This window comes from Epinephelus fuscoguttatus, linkage group LG7, assembly GCF_011397635.1.
Source record: "Epinephelus fuscoguttatus linkage group LG7, E.fuscoguttatus.final_Chr_v1".
Classification (NCBI taxonomy): Eukaryota; Metazoa; Chordata; class Actinopteri; order Perciformes; family Serranidae; genus Epinephelus; species Epinephelus fuscoguttatus.
In genome coordinates, this window is record NC_064758.1 from 31,685,288 (window position 1) to 31,711,727 (window position 26,440).

The 26,440-nt window shown below is 41.4% G+C and overlaps 1 protein-coding gene across 1 annotated transcript in view; it reads right to left on the reverse strand.

Moving 5' to 3' along the window:
• LOC125892300 (cadherin-4-like) overlaps nt 1-26,440 on the reverse strand; it is a 337,795-nt gene that overhangs the window by 189,418 nt on the left and 121,937 nt on the right. The window contains exon 5 of the mRNA XM_049582236.1: nt 1,363-1,386. Within this exon, the coding sequence (XP_049438193.1) occupies nt 1,363-1,386 (24 nt within the window). The remainder of the gene's footprint in view (nt 1-1,362; nt 1,387-26,440) is intronic.

Consider the following 26,440-nt stretch of genomic DNA (forward strand, 5'->3'; position numbering starts at 1 on the left):
ATGTTTTTGTTGATGATTCCGACTAAACGGATTTGAATTGGACGTTTTGGATGGGCAGGAAAAGAAAGACATACAAACACAGAAGTCAGACACAGACACACAGGGGCTAACAACAGTGGGCATTCATTCACTGTCAGGGTTGCGTGGCCTTATTTATCTCCCTCCCGTTCAGAAACATATGCGAGTGCAGCTGTGGAGGGATGATGTACGCCATGCCAGCCTCTGCTCCCCTTCAACATTTATCAGAGAGCGGGGCTCGGGCAACCCACATCACTTACCTTTATAGGCCCATCTGACAGCATCGTACACCTCATAGTCATCACATACATAGGCCTTACAACACTATGTATGTGTGTGTGTGTGTGTGTGTGTGTGTGTGTGTGTGTGTGTGTGTGCGAGCGAGTGGGTGGGTGAGGGTTGCACTATATCAATGCCTCCTGCACTGTACAAGCAGCTTTAACAGATCTGAAGCTTTGTAAGGTGAAAACATGTTCCCAAAGACACAAACCAACTGTTTAGGTTTTTTTTCAGATGTACATGTTGTGCACATTATATCAGATCCAGGTGACAATGAAAATATTTTCAACTGCCTTCTGTTCTGCTCTGGTACGAGCTCGCACAAAACAACACCTAAGTTCTTATAAGCACAGCGGGAAATCAAAGAAAGTTTCAACAAAATCAGCGGGGAGTTCTCCTGAGTGATTGTCTGCTCCTGCTTTGCAATCACAGAGCGTGACACACCCTCTGCCATTACCGTATCTCCACTATGAAGAGTAGAGGGCTGGGACTGCTCGGTGCATACACCTGTGGGCTGCCACTCAGAACAAGACCCCCGGAGCTGTTTAGACAGTTTGACTGTGTGGCCCCATCATCTAACAAAATCAAAACAGCCTACAGGTACGTTCCTACAAACCCCCCCCCCCCCCCCCCTTCATCCCTCACGTCTCTCCCTGAAGAGCCACTATGCAAAACAATCACCTCCCCCAACCTCACATTAACATACACATGAAAGTGTGGAGGAGTCTAAACAGAACTGTGATTAGTCTTAACATAAGACTTACAGAAAGCGATGCAAAACAGACTGTGGGCTGTCTATCATTGCGGGATAGCAGGGTAATTTAGTCTAGGTGTCAGTGGGTGTGAGTGATTGACTTTGTAATCAAACAGATTGTTCTGTAGCAGAAACACCGAATGACTCAATTTCAAATCAACATCAACAACACCATGAAATGTTTTTCATCTCATTAGCAAAAATTTGAGAATGCACACAGACACATGGAGAAACACACACGCACACGCGCACGCGCCACCCATCTGAAAATGCATGGGGATCCACAGGTGACTGATTGAGTGCTGTCTTACCTTTTTGTGATGACACTGTGGTATCTGTAGATAAAAGAGAGGAGACACACAGAGGAATGTGTTAGGAGCTGACAGGCTGCTGTATAGCAGACACATAAAATGAAGGAGATGACAGCCACGGTGGTGATTTGCTGGGAGGGAAACGAGCCACCCAGGAGGATAAACACACAGGGAGGGGGGGAGGGGGTGTACACAACCAGGGGGGGTCTCTCATCTCAGAACTGCAAAGAATATCCACTTTACTCCACTCATGCACGCTTAGTTGTGCCTGAATATGAAAACACACATAGGGGACACCTTCAGTAGGTGTGTCTGAGTAATACACACAGCAGCCTTTTTTACACTCCACAAGGACCAACCAGGTGGAGGGGAAAAAAGCATCAGAGCAAACACATCGAAGAGAGGCCTCAAGTAGAAAGATGAGAGTCTCCAGACCCCTGGAAACCCTTGATCTCTTACACAATTTACCCTGAGTGAGCTTTCTAATAAGTAAAAATAATGCCTTTGAGGTGCAGCGAGACAGAGCAAATCAAATCCTTTCAGTAAGCATTTTAGGTTCTTACTCAGAGCCCACTAGAGACACTCCTGGCCCACAAGGCGTGGATCAAAACATGGGCTGCTTCAAGGGAAGGATGTACTGCAACACATTTTTTATACAACACTGAACATTAACAGAAAAAAAAAAAAAAAAAAGAAGAAGGAGGCGCATTTGTGCAGGAGAAAAATACAGTAAATTTAGCTTATTGTTCTCATAAAATATTTACCGGGACAGTGCTTGTAAGCTCCCAAGGTTTCATTTTTATTTAATAGACTTGTCAAACTTGCAAGGATGCAAGAATAAATAAAAAACAAAAGGAAAAAAAGCTCTTTTTTTGTATAACTTTGTACTTTCAGCAGTTGAAATCCTTCAGAACATTTCTCTACTGGCCATGTGCCCAAGAAGCCCAAATGGCCACAGACATGGGAGGGGAATAATTGAATCCGGATGGATTTGTGGCGTGCTGGGCTGAGGAAGTGATAATCCAAAGCTCTGCCTAATTGCCAGAGTAAAGATGGCGCCTATTGTGGGGGTGGCTTCGGTGTTTATCAAGGCAGTGTGGCGTGGGATTGGACTGAGCATTAGGGCTTTACACACTTTTGTTTTGCGAGGTGTTACAGTGGATTTGAGCAAATATTGGCCCGCTGGTTATTACATGGTCTGATTGTCTGCTATGCGACTGTCCATAAGCTCTGCATGTCTACCCTAATCTGAGTGGAGGCTTCAAATAATTAGTTAGTGAAGCACTCTCACAGCCTGGCGCAGTCAACCTTATCACTAAAAGAAAATCCTTGGTCCATTTCCTTCTCACCCCAAAGGCTTACAAACTCTCACCACTGTTAAAACCTTCAGGGTAGCTGCATAGACGATAACATATTACCCGTCACGTCACAATCAGTGGCCCATATCCCACTCTTTTTGTTGTTTGTTATGTAAAACAAAGACTACCATATGTCAGGCAGAAATGTTCTGGCAAGTGCTAGCAGTGTAGGTTGAGTGTCTTCAAAGTTTTGGAAGATAACTACTCTGAGTAGATGATCAGTTTTACAGAGATTATGAAACATTGCGGGAAAACACAGGCAACCAGAGAGAAAGGAGAGAGATGCTCACTGCCTGTGTTTGTGGTGATAAACAAACCTGATTCTCACATTTAAAAGTTAATCACAGAACTGAATTACAAATATTTTTTAGTGTTTTAAGCTTAAGCATTTAACATGTGTACACTAACTCACGTAAAATAAAATGTGTCTTTGGGCAACAGTAACTGTTTTGAGCAAAATTACCGGTCTCTGTGCTGAACATTAAACATCATACCAACAGTATAGAGCAGCTGAACCTTATCAGTCAACAGTAAAACATACCCACAGTCCAAATGATGATCAACAGAACATGTGCCAGACCACAGCCTGTGAAATACACATTGTTCCATGTCTCTGAATTAAAAAAAATAAAACTATTATGTAATGCTACTGCAAAACCCGTTGGATCCGTCAATGTAGTTGAAGATAAAGAGCTTAAAAAGAGCTTACAGGAATTATAATGGCAGCCAAAACCACACGTCTTACAAGTCTGAGCGACTAAGACAGCAACAGTGACAGGTAGCTGGTGGACATCAGACAGGCATTTCATTTACTTTAGCACCTCACATCATTTACATGATTTTTGCAGCACATTAAGAGATCAGCTAAGAAAAGCTGCGATGGAAGACTCGTTAGTAATAGTTATCTTAAACCGTACTCTTGAGTATCAGCTTGACTTAATTTGGAGAAAGAGACAGTACTGACTGCACTATAATGAGAAGAAAAAGCTTTCTGGGCAAGAGCTTGCAGAGGCTTAAAAAAAAGGGGGGTGACTACAGACTCCAGGAGGGATCATGGAGGGAAAAAAATATGTACTTTTACGCAATCTCACAAACAAACACACAAAAAGCAAAATAGTTTGGAGTCTTGATGGCTGCATTCCAATCCAGGTCCCACAAAATATGACAGCTACAGTAGCTAGAAAATAGTGATATGGGGCATTAAATGTGAGGAATTTACCATTTATCAAACCCCAAATTCAATTTAATTCAAATTTAATAGAACTTAATTCATCCCAAAGGAAACTCTTGTGCCAGAGAATGCTTCAAATTACCACAGTTTAATGTTCAACAACCAGTAACAACCAATGGGTTCTCCGGGTCAGGGTCACTCACTGAGCCCAATTTTAAAAACACTTGGGTATTATACAAATATATTGATCCCATGATCCCTTAAATGATCCCAGGATGGTGTTTGCAATGTCTGAATTCGAGCCACAACCACTAAGAGAAGGTCCATCTCCAGAGCTGCCGCCAGCTCTCCTCCCGGCAAAGTGTTCTCAAAGTGGCGTGGAGTGAGGCAGAGGGACCACAGGGCACGCTAGTATTCTCTTCGGATGTTTCTCAGTGTGTAAATACAACTCAACTGCCGGGACATTGTATGTTGTTGCAAAAGACAAAAAGTAACATTTGCACATAATAATGTTGTTGATACGTTGAAAAATTAGGTTTTAACAACACTGTGCTTAACGTGGTTATGTTCAGGGACATAAACCACTTTGTTATGGTCAGGAAAAGATCATGTTTCGGCTTAAAATACAGTTTTGGTGGCACTATCCCGGCTGGAAATGCAGCAATGTCAGGTTTTAATGGCACTATTCCCAGTGGATAGACAGCAATGGATCACTGTATAACACCCATATTTAGTACCCAAAAACCTGCTAGAAATGCAACAACGACTCGCCAAAACCAACAGGTGCTGTTGCTTATTGGTTTCGAACAGTGGTCTGCAGGTTGGCAGGTGTCTCGCCAAGACCTCCTGATGACAAAGTAAGCTCATACAGCACATCACTTTGTTTTGCAATGTTGATATGATATGTTTCAAAATGTTCAAATGTGACATTCTTCTGGCAAATGTGCTAATGAAACCGTGCCTGTTGCCAAGCACTGATTTAATGTCTTCATACATGAGGCCAATCTCAAAATAAAATGCCATGAACCTCTCCCACAGATGTGCGTGGTGCTATTTTTTTTTCTTTCATTTTCTGAAAAAGTTTTGAGATCCTACAGAAGTACATATTCTGTTTTTTAAACCTTTGATTTCTTCCCCCTCCCCCTCTCCATGTCCCTACCCAGGCACCGTAGGAGACAACACAACTTAACTGTGATTTAATTTTAATATAACAAGGCATACTCTCAATTATAGATTAATTAATTACCCCTACGCACAGTTACCTGCAGTAAACAGCGGGGTGCTACACCGCATGTCACTTCCTCTCTGCGCACACTGATATAATATATTGGGTAGGAGAGGAATTGAAAGAAAATGTGGTAGCGTGCTCTCTATTAACACTGTTTTGATAATGATAAATAATGAACACCAGCTAAGTTATAATAAATAATCATGAGAAACCACTCCTTATCTCTCTAGTACTCACCGGGTCAGAGCAGAGACACCATGCTGATTGGTGTCAGCGCGCATTAATAACTCTGCTGTTTAGGGAGGTAAAGAAAACCTCCATCATTGATTACTGCACTTCTTCCCAGCTATCAGTGGCTTATATGGATTTGGAGACTAATTTGCAGTGAATATGTGAGTGGTGTTTTGAGGCGCCCGTGCACTCGCAGCAGTGCTCCTATGGGTTTGAGTATTATGTAAAGTAGGGCATATGTCAATACAGCTTTCCCACTGCAATATATGTATGGAAGCCCAGTAAAGTTAAGACTGCCCAAAAGCACGCCTGAGGACACTAAAAGCAACTTTTTAAGGCACATTTGCAGAATAAGGAAATAAACATCTATCAACTGTTGCGCTTTACCTTTCATAAATTTCGCCTCTCACTGCCACAGAGGATGAATGAACAAAGTAGAGGAGAGGAGAGTGATTAAGAGGAAGACTGACACCAAGACAATGCCCTACTCATTTAGGTAAACATGCGCCCTCTTATCGGTAGACTCTAATGTAGTCTGATGTCTATAGTTTGAATAGAAAACAAGTCAAGAAGCAAACTTAGACCAAAGCACATTTTAGAGATCTTAATAGCTAATCAGGCATGGCTACAGAGGATTCATGTCGATGTTTAGAACATTCATTACCCATTAAAAATGCATCTATTTACCCTGCGACTACTTTTTTTTTGATCCGATACATAGACAGCAAATAGACAGAGAAGAAGTAAAACATCAAGACATGAAAAGCTGTCAACTTGAAATTGCTCTAAATGACAGCCTTCATTTACTGTACGCCCACAGACACAGACAGGGAAGTGTCTACGCTTGAATTAGTTAATGCTCCAAATAAGGCCAGGCCATAATGACACTGACTGGCAACCACTGAAAACAGGTTTACACCGAACCCCTTGAAAGGATCATAGAGGGATCATAAATAAAAGACGGAATGATTACTGGTGCCCGCAGCAGGCGCCAGTAATCCTGCCACACTGTGATGTGTGTGATGTTGCCGCATGTTGACTGAGAGATAACAGGGTCCACCGCTGCCCCTGTGGCCCGCATCAATTAAGAATCAATCAAGACAGGTAACTAATTAAATAAACACCGTTTCTCTCAGCTTCAGTTCCTCCAGACCTCGTTTCTTTCATACCTTTGTTCGCTGGTGAAGATGTGTCATATAATTCGGAATACTCAGACACCAGTGAAATTAACTCCTCCATTGTTTTCTCCAGTGTGGTTCCTGTGGTTGCCATGGACGCACTAAGTGGCATGCTAGAAAATTTGAACCACTACCAAAGTGCCAACCATCCCCTCTCTGCTTGCCTCTTCAGTCTGCCTCAGTGGGAGGAAGTTTGTTTTTGAAAGACTGGAGGCAGCAGTGGTTGAAGGAACCATTACATCTTTTACAACATCATCTCATGTCACTCCACAGCAACAGAGTCTTTCTTTGTGTGTAGTCGTTTTGAGGCTACAAACACTCGTCTTAGAGAAAAAAGAAAAATATTTCTCTATCAAGTTGAAGTTGCATTTTTATACTCTAATGCTCTCACATAACAAATAACACACGAGTTGCCAAACTGTGCAGAAAGTGCTGTGTTGTAAAAGTTGCCGAACACGTTGCACCATAGATGATTGTCAGCAGCAGTTTTGTTGTCAGCACTTTTCTGCACAGTTTGGCACATTTTGTGCCATCTGTCACTTGTGAGCATCAAAACATAGAACATTATATGCAAGGAAAGCTTCAACTTGATTGAGAATGCTTCCTCTCTTTTGTGACCAATAAGCTGCTTCTTTCTACCCTTACTGCATGTCTGACTGAAGGATTGGTACACCTGCACGAGACTAGACTGAGGCCATAAACACTGTGTGATGAATATAACTTTAGTTAACGATCAAAGTGAAAGCTAGCATCAGCGATGATGAGCGCAGCTTCAACAACAGTCTCTCAGCTGAGTGTACATATTTCTTAGCTTTTGCCCTCCTTCCCTCTTTTCCCCTCTCCTTGCTTTCATCTTCTTTATGTCACATGCTCAACCTTGCCTAGGGATTGTTCGTTATTTATGAGAGGGGTGGGGGTGTTTTGGCTTAGGGGAGAGACATACAACTTTAAATGGATGTATTTTGTATTTATTGTAAATACCCCCTAAACCCCCAAGCCCGCCTGCTGGTTTGACAGGCATGTTTTCTTAAAAACGCTGCTAAAATGACACCATCTATTACAGTCAGAAAGTGTAGAAGCAGAAATTATTGTCAGAATTTCATATTTTGATGGTTCTTGAATACAACATGTGCAACAAACTTCCATCAGGAAACACAGGGCTGCCCCCTAGTAGTCGACCAAATGTTAGTTGACCAGAAAGGTTATTAGTTGTCAGGACTTCATTGGTTGTTTAGTCGCAGAAAAAAACAAACAATCAAAACCTGTATTACTGAACCATATGGAAATTTAGTTGAAAGGACAGACACAGGAAGTGGCCACGCTCAGCAGTCAGACAGGTTACAAACCAATCACAGCTGACAGATATCTTACTCTTCTTCTGTAAATATCAGTCTGTGATAAATATGAAAAAGTCAATCATTTTAGTGCAGGGCTACCCAGAGCTTTACAGTCCCACAGACGACAGGCCTACACACATATTAACAGCTCCTGGAAGAAGATCAGTTCTGCACTCAGGATTCCACTTATATAGGCTATGATATGGTGCTTGTTAGGGTTGCTTAGCAACATCAGACGCAACCTGCCACCGTGCTCTTGAAAGTTGGAACAAAAAAAGGCACGAGAGTAGCACTCATCGCCCAACCTCACGTTTTCCAGGTGGTTAAAGATGCAGCATGTGTACGGCCCCTAATTCCCAGGGCTGGTACCTGCGGTTATTCCACAGGTTAGTTCATAACATGTCGGGCAGGAAATCCAAAGTGTGGGATCATTTTGAGAAGGTGAAGGACCAACCCAAGGTGATATGTAAACTCATCTTCATTGGTCGACTACAAACATGACGTATCATCTGAAACATGGAAGTAGCTACATGCCCATTAGCCACTTAGCACAGTAATATTGTTAACAATGTTACTGATACTATTCTTTCTCACACCTTCAACTCAAACCATTGTGTTGCCCCACCCAAAATATATCATTTAATAATCAAATTAATGTGGTAAACATGCGGGCGACTAGTCGACTAATGGCCTTAAATGATGACTATTGATTGACAAGGAAAATTCTTAGTCAGAGGCAACCCTAAGGAAACAAAATCCAAGCTTGAGATTGTAATATTTAATCAAAAATCACTTTATTCTACATGTCTCATTTAAAAAATGTTCATATTATTTATGGCAGTAGTTAGAAACCAAGGCTTTTTCATATCCAGGTTTTTGATTTCAACTTTTAACTTCTGATCACCTAAGGGTAAGTTTTTAAAAATCTAATAACGGCTGCAGTGCCAAGTATCTAATATCATTCTGGCCTCTGCTGCCACTGTTGTTTGTGTTACAGTTTATTTGGGAAAACAGTCATTAAATGTACATGTTGCTAATGTTGGCTGAGTCCACGCTGTGATGTGTGTGTGTGTGCGTGTGTAGGCTTTTTAAATTCTGTTGGTTTTGTGTGGCTGTCATGCACCCCCATTCTGCTGAAGTGTACACACAGCTTGTGTGATGATGCGATTTGTAAGGAGGATTTGCATTTTGCTTAAGAAATTAGCTGTTTGTTTCCGTGATAACTCCCTGTGTGCTGTTTGATCACTGCACTGGCTCCAACACTACCTGAGTCTGGTGTGAGTATTAAAAAACATGGTTATTTATGGTGGAGGCAGAGTCATACTTTCCCCACGGTCACTGAGGAAGGCTCAAGGAAAAATATTTGTAGCTCTGGGGAGGGTCAAGATGAAAAACAAAACAAAACAAAAAACAAGTCAGACCCCAGCCATCCCCGTCTGATAAACAACGAACAGTCCCTTACTGTCGCAAACACTGTTGCACTTCTCCAGTAATTAATAACAATTGTAACAGTAATAATTGTGACATGGAAATGCTGTAGAGCCGCTGTTTCTAAGGGGTAGATTGTACCGTTCATCCTGTAAGACCTCTGAAATTTTCTGTTTGGGAATTAATGGAAACAGAGTTCATTTTCTGACTGCTGCTCTGCATCTCTAAAGTTTATACGGCTGGATTTCAGAGGTCCTCGGATGCTCTTGGGTCATTAAACTCAGCACACTGAAGATAATGTGAACATGGAATAAAAACATTCAGATAATTAGCATTTAAAATCACACTAAAACCACAGTTTTAGAGGCATTATTAGTTAAAATCGACCCACGGCAGTCACTGACATCCTGTGATGCAGCTGGTCCTTTACAGATGATGAGTCACCAGGCCTAGATTTCAGACTGTAGATGCATGCTCAGTGTATGTGAGCGTTAAGGAATCACCCCCTGATCCTCAACATACACCATACATCCCACACTGATTGAATTAGACTGCTATTGGAATCCTGTCTTCCAGTGACCTCTCAAAGTTGTGGCCTTCCAGCAGTCCACTCTGAGAATAGTTTTAATTACATCCAGAAATTGGGTTCGATTTTATCCCCATCATGAAGTGAGGAATCCTTACAGCTAATCATCACTTCATTAAGACAAATGAAGCCGAAAGTGTTCATGTATAAACATATCATTATTGTGCGAGTATGACTGCATATGTACATGCACACAAATGTGAGTACAGGCAGTTATGTGGCTGCGTGTGAGCTGCGTATGGACTGGAGTGTGCAGTAAAGTGTCAGACTGCAGAGGAAACAAATGCTGCTGTCTTCAGATGATTAAGCACTATTGATATATCATCTCTATAATGTAATTAGGATAAATTCCAACACTGTAGCTGTTCGTCTCTTAATCACACTCACTGGTGGACAGTGACAGCTCATCAGTTAAAGTTATGAACTAAAGCAGCTACTATGTGATGGATGGTGACACCAGTGACCATTGACCTGGATGTTAATGATTCTTGGAGGACTAAGTGATGGTAAATAAATCATATGAAATCATCTATGATATGGACTGAATTCATATGTTTTCTGCTTAAAGACCCCAAACTAAACATTGTTCCTGCTAAATGCACATTGGCTGCGTTCCATCCTTGAATGTCTAAGTTGCCAACATCCACTCCTGGGAGTAGAGCCTCCTAAATGTGCACAGAGGATGATTTTTCTCCACATCGTTTGAGAGAAGTCCAAACCACTGTTATTCTACCTGTGACGACAGGTGATTGGAGAAAACAGGAAGATGTCCCCTTTAGCAGGAAGCTCTAAATTACGGTCCAGAAGAAAAGTCGCTGACAGCTAAAGACCATCATCTAGACACACAGACAGCTTGTCACCACTTTAATCATTATATTTAAATGTCTGTGTGTTCAACCGCTAATGGAAGAAGGACTTCCATCAATGGTTTACCACTGACGAGGGGAAAGTTTAGATCAGTTGACAAATAAAGTCTTAAAATTAGCTGCAATTTAGATTCAGAAATTTAACTCCCAAGGAATTGCACTTTGTTGCAATTAAGAGCTTGCGAATGGACGTTGTTGTAGGACATGCCATACACACATACAGTACTGGCTTTATTGTCTTTTCCCCTGGTATGTAAAACACTTACATACCATGACTCATTAAACTAATGTTTTAAAAGCACGTGCCTGTGCTCTTTTCACAGAAGAAAACAAGAAGACAGAACACAATCCTACGTTTTAATTAGCCGAGTGTAGCGCATGCTCATCCGCTACGTATTGCACAGGGAGAGCGGGGAGCGCTGCCTTCTTGCTCATTATGTACTAATGAGTTGTCTATTAATGAAAATGGAAAGCATTTATTTTGTGAGCACAAAGGGTTCAGCTGGATTAATTACTGCACTACAGCAACAAAATGAAAACAGAAAGTGCAGCATCACTCTTGTGTGGCACATTACCCATTAACCAACTGTTATCAAGGCCTGGCGAATGGTTCTGCACGGCACACAGTAGGAGCAGAGACTGTTTGCACAGGCCATTAAAAACTTCATGTGAACTGCACTTTTGCCACCTTCTATATAATTTTTTCTGAGGCGTTCAAACTTATTTTCATGCATGTCCTCTCATTAGTGCTGGGTATTGTTTCAAAAATTGCTTTACCAGTAAAAAGTACCCTTAAACTGATGCTGACAGAAAGAGAGTTGTTCATTTGATACTATTTTGATACTATCTCTAGCCTAGCATCACTTGACTAATTCACAAATATGAGTAAGTCTGGAACCTCTCAGTTCATTTTGATTTCTAGGGGGAGGTTATCAACAGGTACAGACAAAAAATGCCTACGGACAAAATCGGATTGACTTACAAAAAATCAGAGCAAAAAAACGTGTGATGTAGCACTGACACATGCAAGCTGGGGCGGTGCTCAGTTTGTTTTTAAACAGGAAAAACGGTCGCCCAGGTGACAAACTTTCTCAATTACAGCTAAACAGTACAGTAAAATGTGCTTCCACAAACGTCTGAGGCAAGAAACAGACAATGCCGTATCAGAATCCTGATTTCTATTTCATCAGCACTGCCTAGACAGTTTGATCTGTGTTTCACAAGCCTGTTGCATCGCACTGGATAAAGCTGACTGGGTGCAATTACAACCAATGATTCATTCATTCATTCTTTTTTTTTTTTTTTTTTTTTTGTTAGGGATCACAGGGGGGCTGGAGTCTATCCCAGCTGACATTGGGTGAAAGGCAGGGTACACCCCGGACAGGTCACCAGACTATCACAGGGCTGACACATAGAGACAGACAACCATTCACACTCACATTCACACCTATGGACAATTTAGAGTCACCGATTAACCTGCATGTCTTTGGACTGTGGGAGGAAGCTGGAGTACCTGGAGAAAGCCCACGCTGACACAGGAAGAACATGCAAACTCAAACCAGGAACCCTCTTGCTGTGAGGCGACAATGCTAACCACTGCACCAATCAGAGCAGCGAAATGAGTAATGTATGACTTTTCATATCTGGACCAGTGACACTCCTCTGTCAATCACTGTATCAAAAGGGGACCGGACACATCTGCCAGAGCAAAAGAAACATAAGCTCATAGATTTGTCTGGTCCTCAGACCCATGATGTGAATGGAACCATTCACTCGGGTTAAATGCCACAGTCGTGTAGTACAGACATACTTCTGAATGCCTTTTTGGTGGCATCCCGGCATACTGAACTGCAACAGCTGTTAAATACACCTCGCCCAACTTCACCACACCACAGACTGTAAGCTGGTTGTAGCTGCTGTGGTAGTGGGCCAATCACTTCTCACATTACATTGCAGAATGCCTGCTGTGATTGGCTGCAAGCAAAACCATACAAAAAGTCACATTTTCTGGGATCTGGGTAACAAAAGGATCAAACACAGGTATAGTTTGACTGGAGAAATTTCAGTATCACTTGATAATGGGCTTTATCAGTCAGTACCTTGTACTGTAATGGACAGAAAAGCACATACTTCTTATGTTTAGTCTTATTCTATTCTTGTTTTATTCTACTGATGTATAAATTGTAGTAAAACCTTTACACTCCTCAGCACAGTGGCGATATATATTTTATTTTTTAATGGTTTTTTTTAATTTTTATTTTACTTTAATGCTTTATATTTACATAACTCTATTTCATACTCTTGTTCTTACTCCTTACAATTCTCTAGTCTTTACATCGGAGCGACTGTAACGAATCACAATTTCCCCTCATGGCTCAATAAAGTATTTTAGATTCTGAAACCTTAAAGGTAACGAGTACCAAGCCCTAACCCTAACACTAACCCTAACCCACAACAATGATTCCAGATCAGTTGGCATCCGTTAGTTGGTTGGTGGGAAAAGGGTTTCAGTTGTAAGAAGGGTATAAACGAGAAAGGCTGACACAGAGGGACGGAGCAGGAATGGCTGACCAAAATGATGCCCCTTCCCAAGTCAATACAGCAGCAAAAGTGGCCTCTCTGTGATGATTCTGTTGTGCTGCATTGCTTTTCAAATGGTGATCAGAATCATTCTAATAGCCCGCTAATAGCTTGATTTCCCATTGGGCTCTCCTTGGAGAGGTCTGGGGTATGGGGGGCGTGTGGGCTCTGGCAGCCTCAGCAGATGGTTCTTGATCAGATATTAGAGTCTGGGCAGCGAGGTCGTCTGGCCGTGAGAATCCTGCCCTGCCTGGGGGATAACAGCCCCATCTGAACGTCCGGCTCCAGCTCTGGTTCCAGCGCCAGACGAATAGCTCTGTGTCCCAGCCAGACTGCAAGGACATTGGAGCAGTGATAGACTGCTGTCCTTAAGCCTTGTGACAATCTGGGCAAAGCAAACTCAGAAACATGCTGTCTGCTGTAGTTTATTTTTCCTCCAGGAATTTGTTTCACCCTTTTTGGGGCTGTACATGATTAGATGACAAATGGTTATGTAATCACTACCGCTGTCTGTTCTCTCTTGTAAAAATAATCACACTGATAACCAAAATCCTACTTAGCTGGATTTGAAGAAAAGCTATCCTTTCATTTCCATCACTCACCATCCCTATTGTAGCGATGTCTGGAGGGAAGACAAATCATTAAATAATAGGACTGCATTTAAAAAATCAGCGATTTGAAACATCAATTGTGTTGTATTAAACGATGGGAGACAGAACAACAAGGAGGATCAAGTCTTTGTTATTAAAATTGAATATTAATCTGAGGATGACAGTGTGTGAATGTCTTTTGTTGGAAAAAAAAATCTACAATAAGATAAATCCTACTTAGACAACTCTGAATCATCTATTGACATTCCTAGCTTCCATTTTCTTGCTCCTGCCTCATTTGTCTGTCTCTCGCTCCTCCATCGACAAAGCCACAGAGAAAGCAGGGTGAATAAACACGACAATCTGAGCTTTATTTATCCTTTCCCCCGCGACAGTGGCAGTCTAAATGGCAGGGGTTCGGATATGACCTTCAGTTTGAGTGGTTCTCCATCAGTCATCACTGCCACCCACAGATCAGACAGTGGATGAGAAGTAGTGGCACCCTCCGTCCTCCTCCCCATCTACTCTCCCTTTTAAGCCTCCCCCACAGCTGTCCACAAGAGATTTCTCTCCTTCTTTTTTTTTTTTTACTTTCCTGTCCCCCATTTTTATTTCTTTCCCTCCTTATCCTACCCTTGACCTATCTTTATTTGGCTCCTATTTTCTTGATGCTTTTCCCTTCATCACCTCTTCCCATTGTCTCCTCTCTGTCTTGGCAGGTATCTGGCAGAAGTGCCGGATTCTTGAGAGCAAAAATAATGGAAGCATGGTTTGCATATACGACACTTCAACGCAATGACTGAGGAAAATCTAAGAGGGGACAAAGGGAAGGGGAAGTAGATGATTACAAGAATAAAAGGAAACACTTTATCCAAGTAGTCACGGCCGCGTCCTCACTAGTCAACCCATTTTGTCAGGGCCACTAACCTAATGTCTGATTATGTAAAGCCCTGTTCAGACCAAAGATTCAGGACATGACGAGATGAAGCTACTTGCAATGTGCCAGTCTGCATCATTCAGAAAACCTGCCAGTTTACACAGGGGTGCGTAGTAATGTGTTACAAGTACAGCACAAGTAAAAAAGTAATTTTATTAAGCAACGAGTACTTTTGGTGTCTTTTTTAGAACTGTACTTCTAATCTTTGCTCTAGTAATTTTTTGAGGCAGTAATCCACTTCTTACCTTTGTTACTTTTGCCATTTGTACGTTTGTCACAACTGGTATAACAGTCACTGGGTGTTTTTGTAAATCCAATCTAAAGCTGTCCCAAGAAAAAAAGTGTTCTCTTTTCATACAAATACAAACAAACGGTTAATAAATGGGTTGTCGAGACGGCGGAGAGGGTTATCGGCATCCCCTTACCAAACCTTTGTGACATCCACTCAGGCCGTGTTCTCACAAGGGCCACAAACAAAAGGTCGGACCCCTCACACCCAGGACAACCCCTCTTCATCACCCTTCCCTCGGGCAGACTGAGAACCCCCATCACACGCGCCAACAGGCTACTGAATAGCGAACCTGCTGCGGCAAGGACACATTCTTTGTACATGGGGCGCCTACTCTGCAAGGTGAGCTAGTGGGTGCCCCAACTCTCTGTACTTTTGTTCTAATTTTCAGCTCCTCAGGTACTAGTACTGACTGAAAGAGTACTTTATTTTTAATGTGTGTGTGTGTGTGTGTGTGCGACATGCGCACATACAGCCAGCAGCAGCAAAGACCACCCTCTGACACCAACTCACAATGGGGACAGAGACCGACATATGTGTCAGCAGCAGTGGGGATGTAAATGAGACAGATTTGGGCTCAACGGAGACGGAGAGCTGCTGTCAGAGAATGCCACAGAAACCAAACGTGCTGTGGGCCGACAGCTTGAAACTGACTTGACCAGCTGACTTCCCTGCAAGCCGATTGGCTGTTAAAACAGGTGACGTGCCCAAGGGTGCTTCTACACCTGCCCTGTTTGGTTCGGTTCAGTCAGAGTCAAGTTTGTTTGCCGTTTACGTGCAGTTCGTTTGGGCAGGTGTGAACACAGCAATCGTACTCAGGTGTGCACCAAAACAACCAAACTGAGACCTTCTTGAAGAGGTGGTTTTGGTCCGGTTACAAATGAACATCTGTGGTGAGAACATGCTCCGACCTTGATCCCAACCAGCTGCAGTCACATTACACATTGCTTCGGTTAAACATGAGCAGGTTACAGTCCTGGAGGATTATTAATGTGCACCTCCTCCTGTACTGCCTTAATATGCACATTCAGCACATCCAATGCATCAAAACATTGTTTTCTAGTTTTCAAGCAGGACAACTCTAGGTCTGAAAACACCCTTAGATTCTAAAACCAGCCACTGGTGACTTGACAAGCTGAGTCGCAGATGACACAATCAGCCGACTTGAATTGCGCTGAGATGGTCCGGTTCACACTGCTGCAACTTCCTGCTGCAATGTTGTAAAACAGTTTTGTCTCGTTGCGACTCTTTGGGCTTTACATTATAAACCACTAACTTATCATTCTCCACAATTTGCTTTGTTGGATCCTCTTTATCTAGGTGAATGAGCCATGATGAGCTGCTTAAATTTGGCTACTTTGATTGCAGTATTCAAAAAGAAACAATAGTTAAGAGTGACCATTATATATGATGTAGAGATAAAAGACTTGTACTAATACTGTTGCATTGACTCAATCAAAGACATTGTTTGTGTGGCAATGAAGACTGTCCACTCTACTTGATAACAAATATTTTGCAGGTGACACTTTCTTAAAACACTACTTAATATCCTGAAGGAAATCAAATTTTGGAATGTGTTTCATAATCAGCACAAACACACAGACGGCACATACTGACAGAAAGCCTCCATTTCAAAGCAGAGACAGCAGCAACAACAAAATGTTTTCATTTGCTGCTGTTACTGTACCAAATGAGTGGTAGCTGGGAGAAGATGTAGCCCTTTTCTTTGTATAACCTTGTTGTTTTATCAGAATTTACCAAGGTCTTTTTTACTGAGAAAAACACAGTGCTGCACATCATTTTATTTAGATGAAAGGTACAACCAGCTGCTACTATAGAAATAGATGCTCTTAAGTTAGTTAGCCATTCATATAGTGAGCAGAAGTGAAAGCATGAAAGAGGAGCCAGTGTTAGAGAGAAAGTCTCAAACCAAGAAAACTGAGCTATCTGAAGCTTGAACATCTGTAGAGCATTATTTCTTATAATCTTCATTTTCAGAGCTCATATTCAAATGATATCCAATGCAATAATCTGTCTGAAGCATGTACCATAAAATAGCTTTCAGAAAACATTTGGGTGGATTGCTGCCTTTTTTAAAATACTTTTTTATTGCTTACTATTCCATATGCGCACAAATATTCATAACAAATGTTCTCCTTTTCACCCTGGGTGCACTTCTCTATAGAGCCTTAATAATAAAGATGAGGTTTGAGCATGAGACAGAGAATTACATAGGCCTCAGGCTAGATAGTGTATCTCCAACCTATTCATTCAGTCAGAGCACACACGGTGTATAGCTGCAGCACATCATAAGCCTATTGTTTGTGTGGAACGCTTGGGAACTTAATAAAAGGAGAATATTAAGCATAAATCGTGTCCTATTCTTCTTATTGTCAACATATGACAAAAAGCTAAATAAGCTACATACTAGGGAGGTGTAAAGGTCAATGCTTTTAGTCTGATGAAATAACACGCAGCATGAAAACATGTAAATAGTCATTGTGGATGCTTATTAAATAAACACACTTAAGTCAAATGGACAAGTAAGAAATCAGCAGCAGATTTGTTCATTGCAATCATCTGCTAAAACAGGCCTTTATCTAAAGAATGAAGACACAAATCTCTACACAAAGCTTTGTTATTTCATTTATTAGATTACACTAACAACATGTAAGTGCCACTAATGCGGCTTTAGCTAATTTCTTTCTCTCCGTGGCAGTTTAATTTTGCCCCGTGCATTAAATTCTAACCACATACAGAAACCTTTAACACTCTATTGCTGCTACCAACCTATTCATTTGGGGAATACATTAAGTATGCTACAGCCAGCACAGATAACAACTGAGTTTTTAAAAATTCCATATTGAATAGCTCGACTGAAATGAAATGAAAGAAAACTCATTTCAATCCAATCCATTGTTTTCTGTTAAATTAAAAAAACAAACAACTTTAGTGCGAAAAGTTTGACTTTACTCCCTCCAACAACTAATTTAAATGCTTATTTATGTCTATTTTGGTTTTCAGGGATGTTGGAGGATGCAGCTGGTGAAGCCAATCTTGTGAAATTGTGTTTGCCAAACTACCACACACCTACACGTGTGAGTCATTCTTCCCTGAGCTGAATGTAATTCACAAACCATTGGGTGCGATTCACATGCAATTCAGTGAGGTGGAAAAGTCAAATCAGACTTACAGGTTCTGGTCAGGTCAAGTCCACTTTTAAGCTTTCAGTGTGTTCTGTGTATTACTTAAGATAGGATGAATCCAAACTGAAAATTTAAAGTCAAAATGTTACTTGTGAATGTTTGTATTTTATTCTTGAAATAAAAAAAAGGCCAAGAGTACTGACAGTGTGTTGTTACCAAAGTTTGGTGAGTTCATGTGAAATCATGCAGACTGGAGAAATTGCTTCTTGCGAATGCTGTGCTGAATAATACAGCTGGGATGACCACCACTATTAACTCCTTAGCCTGTGGGCACCACCGTGTAAAAAAAGATTTTTTTTTGGCATTTGTGATTTTTAGTTATACACAGAGTCAATGAGAGAGTCAGTGAACAGAAAGTGTCTAGACACACTTCCTTCAAGTCCAAAAATAGTAGGTAAAAACAGATTGTCTGTCAGTGTGAAGTCCAGTGAGACATTTCCACAATCCGTTGTCTATCAAAACATGACAAAGTGCAGTTAATACTTCTCGCCGGCATTGTGACAGAGTTTCTATAAACCACTTGTGGATATGCTGTAGCACAACATGAAAAAGCAGCCACACAACAGCCTCAGGGCCAGCGAAAGAGCGACAGTGGCTGCTACCTGAATGTCTAATTCAGAGCCGAGGACAGCTCCCCAGGCTTGAGGAGGGTGAGGGGGTGAAGCAAGATACAATCCACTCTGAGTGCTGCGGGGTATTGGCTGTTAGAGCCAGATTTAGTCTTCAGTCGTCCCGTAGGAATTTATTCATGGTTGAACATGGGATTTAACGTGATAGTGGTCATATCAGCACTGCAACATTAGATAGATGTGTCATATATTATTAGGCAGCGCTGTGCATTTATTTATGCCTAAAGAATTCCGTGGTTACATTGTTTATAGGGATGAGTGAGTACACCTATAGACTGAACACACCCACCCAAATGAGGATTTCGCATTTCACTCATCATTAGTACAGGTATTGACACATTTAACGTGGATGATACATCTTGCTCATAACAAATACATTATCTGTACTGGACTTTGTGTTGTGGGAAGGGGACAGTGGGAGTGAATATTCTAATGTCAATCAATCAGGTACCACTCAAGTAAAATGCAATCCTGTCAGCTCACTCAATTTGTGCACTGAAATTTAGTCCTTTTTTGCCTTTTTAATAATTGTCAGTTTTTTCGGATGGTTCTGCTAAACCATGGTCTCTGGTTGTGTAATGATTTAACTGCAGTTTTGGGTGCAGTTGCTTCTGTTGTTTTACAAATTAAATACCCCACAGACTCAGTGAATTAATAAATGTCATCAGTGACATCAACTGTGATGCTCTGGAACATGCTCCAGACTCTGATTGCTGTCATCTCTTGCATCACTGGTGGTTCGTGTCATTGTTGGTTTACATATCTTGACCTCAAAAAGATGGTCGCACGGTTGGCAGCCACCTCTGAACAATGCACAGAAATGATCCAGAGTGTTTATTCCCTTGTGGTGTAGGGTGAGCAGGAACAGGACAGCATCTCACATCCCCACTGACACATCAGTCCTTATTCCCCATTATCGGCATATAGAAAAAGAGCCACCTGGTTTAATGGCACTGTCCAGGATTTAGTCAAGTTTCAGTGAAACAAAGGATATTATCATTCCTGATATCCTGTTGAAAACTGATATGGGACACAATGGCTAGCAGGATGCTTGCTTGTTCTTGCGGTCAAGATCATAGTTGCTGCCCATCTTCTCCATCTTTTCGTCAATATTTACTGATGGTTACATTTGAACACCTTGACCTGGCCATCTAGCAGAAAACGGAAAGAGGACAACAGACTCATGTGTTGATTTCCTTATCCCTTTGGATGACTGGTAGCCACATGCCATTATCGTCCAATGCCAATCACAAAAGTACCAACAACACTTGCAAAATAGACATGAGCATAAATTTAGGCAAGTGGACGCAGAAGCAACTGGAAATATTTGCACCTGTGTCTTCGTAGAACAATGATTTCCATGGGTCACTGAGTTTTGACACCTGGATTAGCAAAATACTAAATATTCGCTGTGTGAACAAATCTTTTCTCTTTCCTCTCGCTTTCTCATTTGCAAAGGTCAGGTACAAAAACATTCAAATAACTTCTCATTTTTAGTTGGCACTGATCGCCACTTTTACTGTTAAAATGACAGACATTGCAGATGACAGGTTTTATCTTCTGTCATTAATTAACGCTAACATCATGAGTAATGTGAAGATAGAAACTTGGATGTTGTCTAGTTTTAAAGAAAAGGTGTTCCAAATTTACTAGCCTCTCTTCATTTAGTATCTCTGTTGCATAATTGTATTTTTGGGAGCTGTATGTCAGATTTAATAGTACCTCCAGGAGCCTCTTAGACAACCTGCTGCAGAAGAATAAATCCGGTTTCAGACCTGGACACACCTGAGGCCCATCATCTTATCAATGAAGCCTTAAATCGCCCAGCATGTGAAAGAATGGTTAGTCAGTTGGAAAGAAAGAGCCGAGCAGACAACCGCTCAACAAGAGGAGATCAAGTGAATGAGTCCTATTGAAGCTCAGATGCAACATTTGCGATCTTGGAAAACTGCTGGACCTCCCGCTGCTTTCCTTGGCTCTGACAATCGAATGCTTCTTTCTCTTATTCTCTCAATCCATCCTTACTCAGGTAACCAGTGTGCAAGGTTGAGGAGGGAGAAACTATCCTTTCACAGCTGTTCTTTGAGGGCTATCTGCTCTCTCTGCTGTCCTCTGCAGGGAGAACTGTAGCACTCCCGTGTTGACAAGAAATGAGGGAGAAGGATTAGACTGAGATGGTGGAGTGGCTAATAGCGATAAAACACTTTGAGGACAACAAAAAGACAGGAAGTTAAGACAACCAAGACATATATGCCCAGTGGAATGAGTAAGATAAATAGAGTTGGAGATGAAGGGAGTGAAGTGGGATAGAGGAGAAATGTGGTGAATGCAGGGCCAGCAGTGGGATCAGCACACTCTGTCACACTGTCACACCCAACAGGCACCACTGTCAATCACACACACACACACACACACACACCATCATAAGGAATAGTACATATACGCACTAGAATATCCAGTATGAAGAAAAATACTGGACTGATATCATTCAGCATTCAAGGTTCCTTAACATTTCTCTTTAAGCACATTTCAAAGTCTGACATATCTTCTCTGAATCTGAGCGACCACTGGGTAAAAAGGTGAAACAGAGATTTATATTAACTGTGCAAGCATACACAGTAAAAGCTCTTTTCTTCCATCAATACCTGACAGAAACAGAGATCGAGGAACAGCGTAGGAGAGAGGTGAGAACATGAACTGCATCTTTTAGAGCTGTCTCAGATTTGTCTTGGAGGAGTCATAGAGTGATAAAAGTAGCAGTTAGTTCTGTTTGCCACCCGCTTCTTTAAATGGTTTATTGAATTGAACTGGCACACACTGGCACAAAGGAACACTCAGCCGAAGATGTGGATCAAATGTCTGTCTGTGTATTCGTATGACGTGTGTGATCAAAGTGAGGTTAGTGATGGTGGTCACAGAAAAAACAGAATGATGTCCGTGTTGGGTGACTTACAAACGAACGGTTCTCCCCAAAATCAAACATACATATTTGTCCTGTTACCCGTTGTGTTATTTATCAGTCTAGATTGTTTTGGTGTGAGCTGCCGAGTGTTAGAGATATTGGCCTTGTGAGATGTCTGCCTTTACTCAAATATAATGAAACTAGATAGCACTTGCTTTGTGGTACATTTGATTAACTCAACAGCAATGTCTCTTTCCAGAAATCACGACTCAGTAACTCAACATAATTGTCAGACCTTGTCGTGAGCAGTTTCATGAAGGAACTATTTTCTTTCTACAAAACTACACCTGCCACCACCATGCAGAAAGTGTGCTTCTGCTGCTAGGTCACTTAGCACCGCTGAGCTAGCTAATGTTACAGCTCAGCCGAATTCCATGGGTTCATTTCATCATGCTAACGTGTCTCCTTGCTTCCCTCTCTTGCCTCCTTTCCTCACGTCTTAGTCCTGCCCATGGGACCAACAACAGTAACAATACTACTAAGACTTGGTTATGTTAAAAAATGTAAGCTACATATCTAAATGAATAAAGGCCTCCTGAATGTGCAAAACTTTTATAGGCTTATAAGAGATGTTCCTATCTATCTATCTCTATCTCTATCTATGAAAGATACTGTAAGGTTTTGAAATTCTTATTTAATTATTTTTCTGTCTGTGGACATCCGTACCAGTCAGTTTGAAAGGTGAAACACCTGTGCAGCATGTCATATGCAAAAGACACACCAAACTGACATCAGAGAACTAGTGGCGATGAAAGCCCCCTATTGCGTTGCCTGCGTCTTGGCCAAAAAGTTGCACACGATCACACCAGCAGACAGCGGTACTCAGGAAACCTGAAAACCATCTTGATGCTTATTAGCCAGTTAGCACATCAACAACACAATCCAGTGTTGAAAGAACAAAGCATATTGAACAGTAACACAAACTATCAGAAAATGTTTCTGAAAAAAGCCAACTAGCACCGACGAGGGCCAGCGGTGCAGGACACAACACCTATGAGGGCCACAGACACTTACCAACGGCCCAACATTGACCAACAGCCCGCCATCAGCTTGGTGTGTCAGGGCCTTAATCAAAGTAGCTTATGGAACCAAATGAGTTCCCTTTGAGTAGCTTTTGCGCCTTTGTCCTTGCGTCCCATCCTTACTCCCTCCACTCCCATCTCCTCTGGGCAGGACAGGATGCGAGGAAATAAGGCAAGTAAGGGAAGCAATGAGACGTGTTAGCATGATGAAATGTACCCATGGACTTCAACTGAGTTGTGGTGTTAGCTCGCTCAGCAGTGCTAGGTGAGCTAGATGTGGAGGCATGCTTCCTGTCTGTACGGTGATACGGTTGGTCAGGGTAATTTTGTAGAAAGAAAATAGTTCCTACATGAAACTGCTCACAACAAGGTCTGTGGATCATCTTGAGTAACTGACTTGTGATTTCAGTACAGAGACACTGCTGTTGAGTTTTTCAAATGGAATTTTTTGGCGCTTTGAGCACCACAAGCTGAGTGTCATCTAGTTCCATTATATTCAAGAGAAGGCAGACATCTCTACAGCTGATATCTCCAACACTCAGCAACTCACAACAAAACAATCTACGCTGATGAATAGCGCTACAGGTAAAAGGGAAAAAAAAGAGTGATTCTGAATTCAGGGTGAACTGTCCCTTTAAATATTTTGACAGAAGCTGATGGACATAAACTGGAAATGTGGCAAAAATTAAACATATTCACCAATTTCAGCACTGTCTCACCAACTATTAAACTCAACACTACTTACAAAAGATTTTTAAGAAATACTGCAGTTCATTCTCGAGTTATTTTCAGGAAAAGTCACTATATTTCTTCAGGCATAAAGTAAATCTAACACGAGCGGTGAATAAATAAACAGAAATCTTCTTTAATGGCCCTTGGGTACTGTCTTTTAGGTTTTCATCCCCCTAAGTACAATTTGTACTGACAAACAACAGTGACACCTGCACACTTCATAAAATAATGTGCACTGCACCAAAGCCAAAACACACACTTGAAAAATCTGCCCCCATGGAGTCTTCTGGAAACCCATTTTATTCACAGCATTAAACCTGTTATCACATGCACATATTAAACAATGCCAGCTTGTCCAGAAGTACAGAGGCAAAGCTTTTAAGCAAATGGCAGTTGTGTAAACTAAAATGGCAATGTTGGAAAGTCAATTCAATAATAGCTGAAAGCCATTACAACATTGTCATTAACAAGGTTGCTGGAAATGCAATTAGCCCCCTCACACTGCTCACGGCAACAAGCAGGGAGACTTTCCAATAAATAAAAAATAAAAGACCTCAGAAAAATGACAGAGGGACCTGAAAGGATGATGCGCTCCCTGAAAATACAGAAAGACAAGATAATAGAGAGGCTGAACTAATTTTAGGGGAGATATGGAGTTAGTCCAAATCGACAACTGAGATATGACAGAGGAGAGAGCATCGACAATAGCCTCCAATTTTCACAATATTGAACTATTTATTTTGTGTGAGTGCTGCTTAAGCTAAATCCCCTTGCCCCCCAAACCTGAACACAGAAGCACAACAAACTCTTTGATTTGCCCCGACAACAAAACATCATCCACGACCTGAGCTGCACAAATACATTTTAAACACAGTGGGCTGTTTGTCCCCAGACCAAGAATGGAAATAAAGCAGCTAAAGGCTGTGGTGCAAGGAAAGAGGAAGCATACTGGAAGACAGTCACTATGCCTGTCACGATAACTACTTTTGTTTGATGATATGTTGTCCAGTGTTGTTACTCCAAAAATGTAATATATTCCTCATTATTCTTTTCCAAAAGTAGTAACATTACTTTACTTACCACTCCCTGCCAACAGTAGTTCATTACACTACTTGATATACTCCTTTTCCATTACACGCCATAAAATTGGTAACTGCGTATCTCCCCAAAATTCAGATATGTACCTCTGTGTGAATGTCAGGGTAATAGCCGGTAAATGTAGCTCAGGCTAGATAGCTTCCTTTTTTGCTTCTGACCAGTATTTTCCACCGACCTCTGCAACCGAGGAGGGCTCACCTTTGGTTGGGTGTATTTCCTGGAGCTTCTCATTGTTGTGTTGTTGGTCGTAGTAGCCGAGGTGTTTTATACCTAAGGTTTGAGGACGTGCTTGTCACAGTGGAAAGAGTTTTAGTCTGACTACCTGCAGCAACAGTGTTCTCGCCATCTTTCCTCACAACAAAATCAAAGTCATAGGAATATTTCCAGCTGCTGAGGTAAGTGTTTCCATCCTCCAAATTAGTTTGCTGCTTTGTGATGTGCCTGCGCAGCGCAATGATTACTAAAATGAGTCTGCTGATGTGATGTTTTATTTCAAGTCAGCAGTGTTGTGGTAACAAAAATAACATTGTAATGAGTTGTTTGGTTTTGGAGTAACTGTCGTATTATCACTGAAATTTTATTAGTATTTACACTACTCATTACTGGAAAAGTAATATTACTGTAACATGTTACTAGTTATGCCTTACTGCTAACCACTGATGTCCCAGAAATAACTGATAAAAGATATTATTGTCATTTTGAGACTATTTTATGTTGCTGATATGATGGTATAAAAATAGCATAAAAATGCAAGTGCATCCTTTCAAAGAGCAATGAACTTTAAGCTCTCTAGACATGAGAATGTGATTTTTTTTAACATCTTAAAAAGGTAATTAACAGTTGTTAATATATACAATAAAGTATATACAGGAGTAGCCCAAAATTACTCAGTTTGAGACTAAACACAAACTCTGGCCAACAAAAAACAAAACCAAGTGATGCCTCTTGCATCTAATAGACGATAATAGCTTAGCGTAGCTCCAGGAACGCTGCAGATACCTCCATGATTCGTCCAGTGTGCAACAGTAGGCTCCAGGGGACGGACGGCCTGGGAGCCGGGCAGTTTGTTGGTGGAGGATGAAGTTGTTGGAGGTTATAACTACAAACAATGGACTGTTTGGCTCGTTGCCAGGGGTTGGCAAGCTAATGACTATCAGGACTGCGCCTCTTCCACTCCAAAAGTCCTGCTGCAGGCTAGTAGTAAGCTACGCTGTGACGCCTTTGAAGTGTTATGACTCGTGCAAGTAGGCAGGGGTGGAGAGAAAAAGAGGGAGAACTGCTGCGCCCAAGTCTTACACTGATTGGGAAAACCCTGCTGTTTTTTCTGGCGTCATGTTGGCTAAAATATATGTGACATTCTCATTTAAACAAACACGAATGTAAACACAACGGGCAATATCGAGGTTAGCAAAAAAAATTAAGGTCATGTCAATATATCGTACTATAACTCGATATTGTCACAGACCTGACACAAACAACTACAGACAGATATTTTCTTAGTTACTTCACTTTTCAGAGTTCTCGGGCTATTAATACCATTTGACCTTCACATAAATATAAAGTATATTTAGGTACTGAAGGCTCTTTTCTCCTCCAAGCTTTAGTTGCTGTGAGATTGCAATTCTTGAGATGTTCGTGAAGGAGGATGAG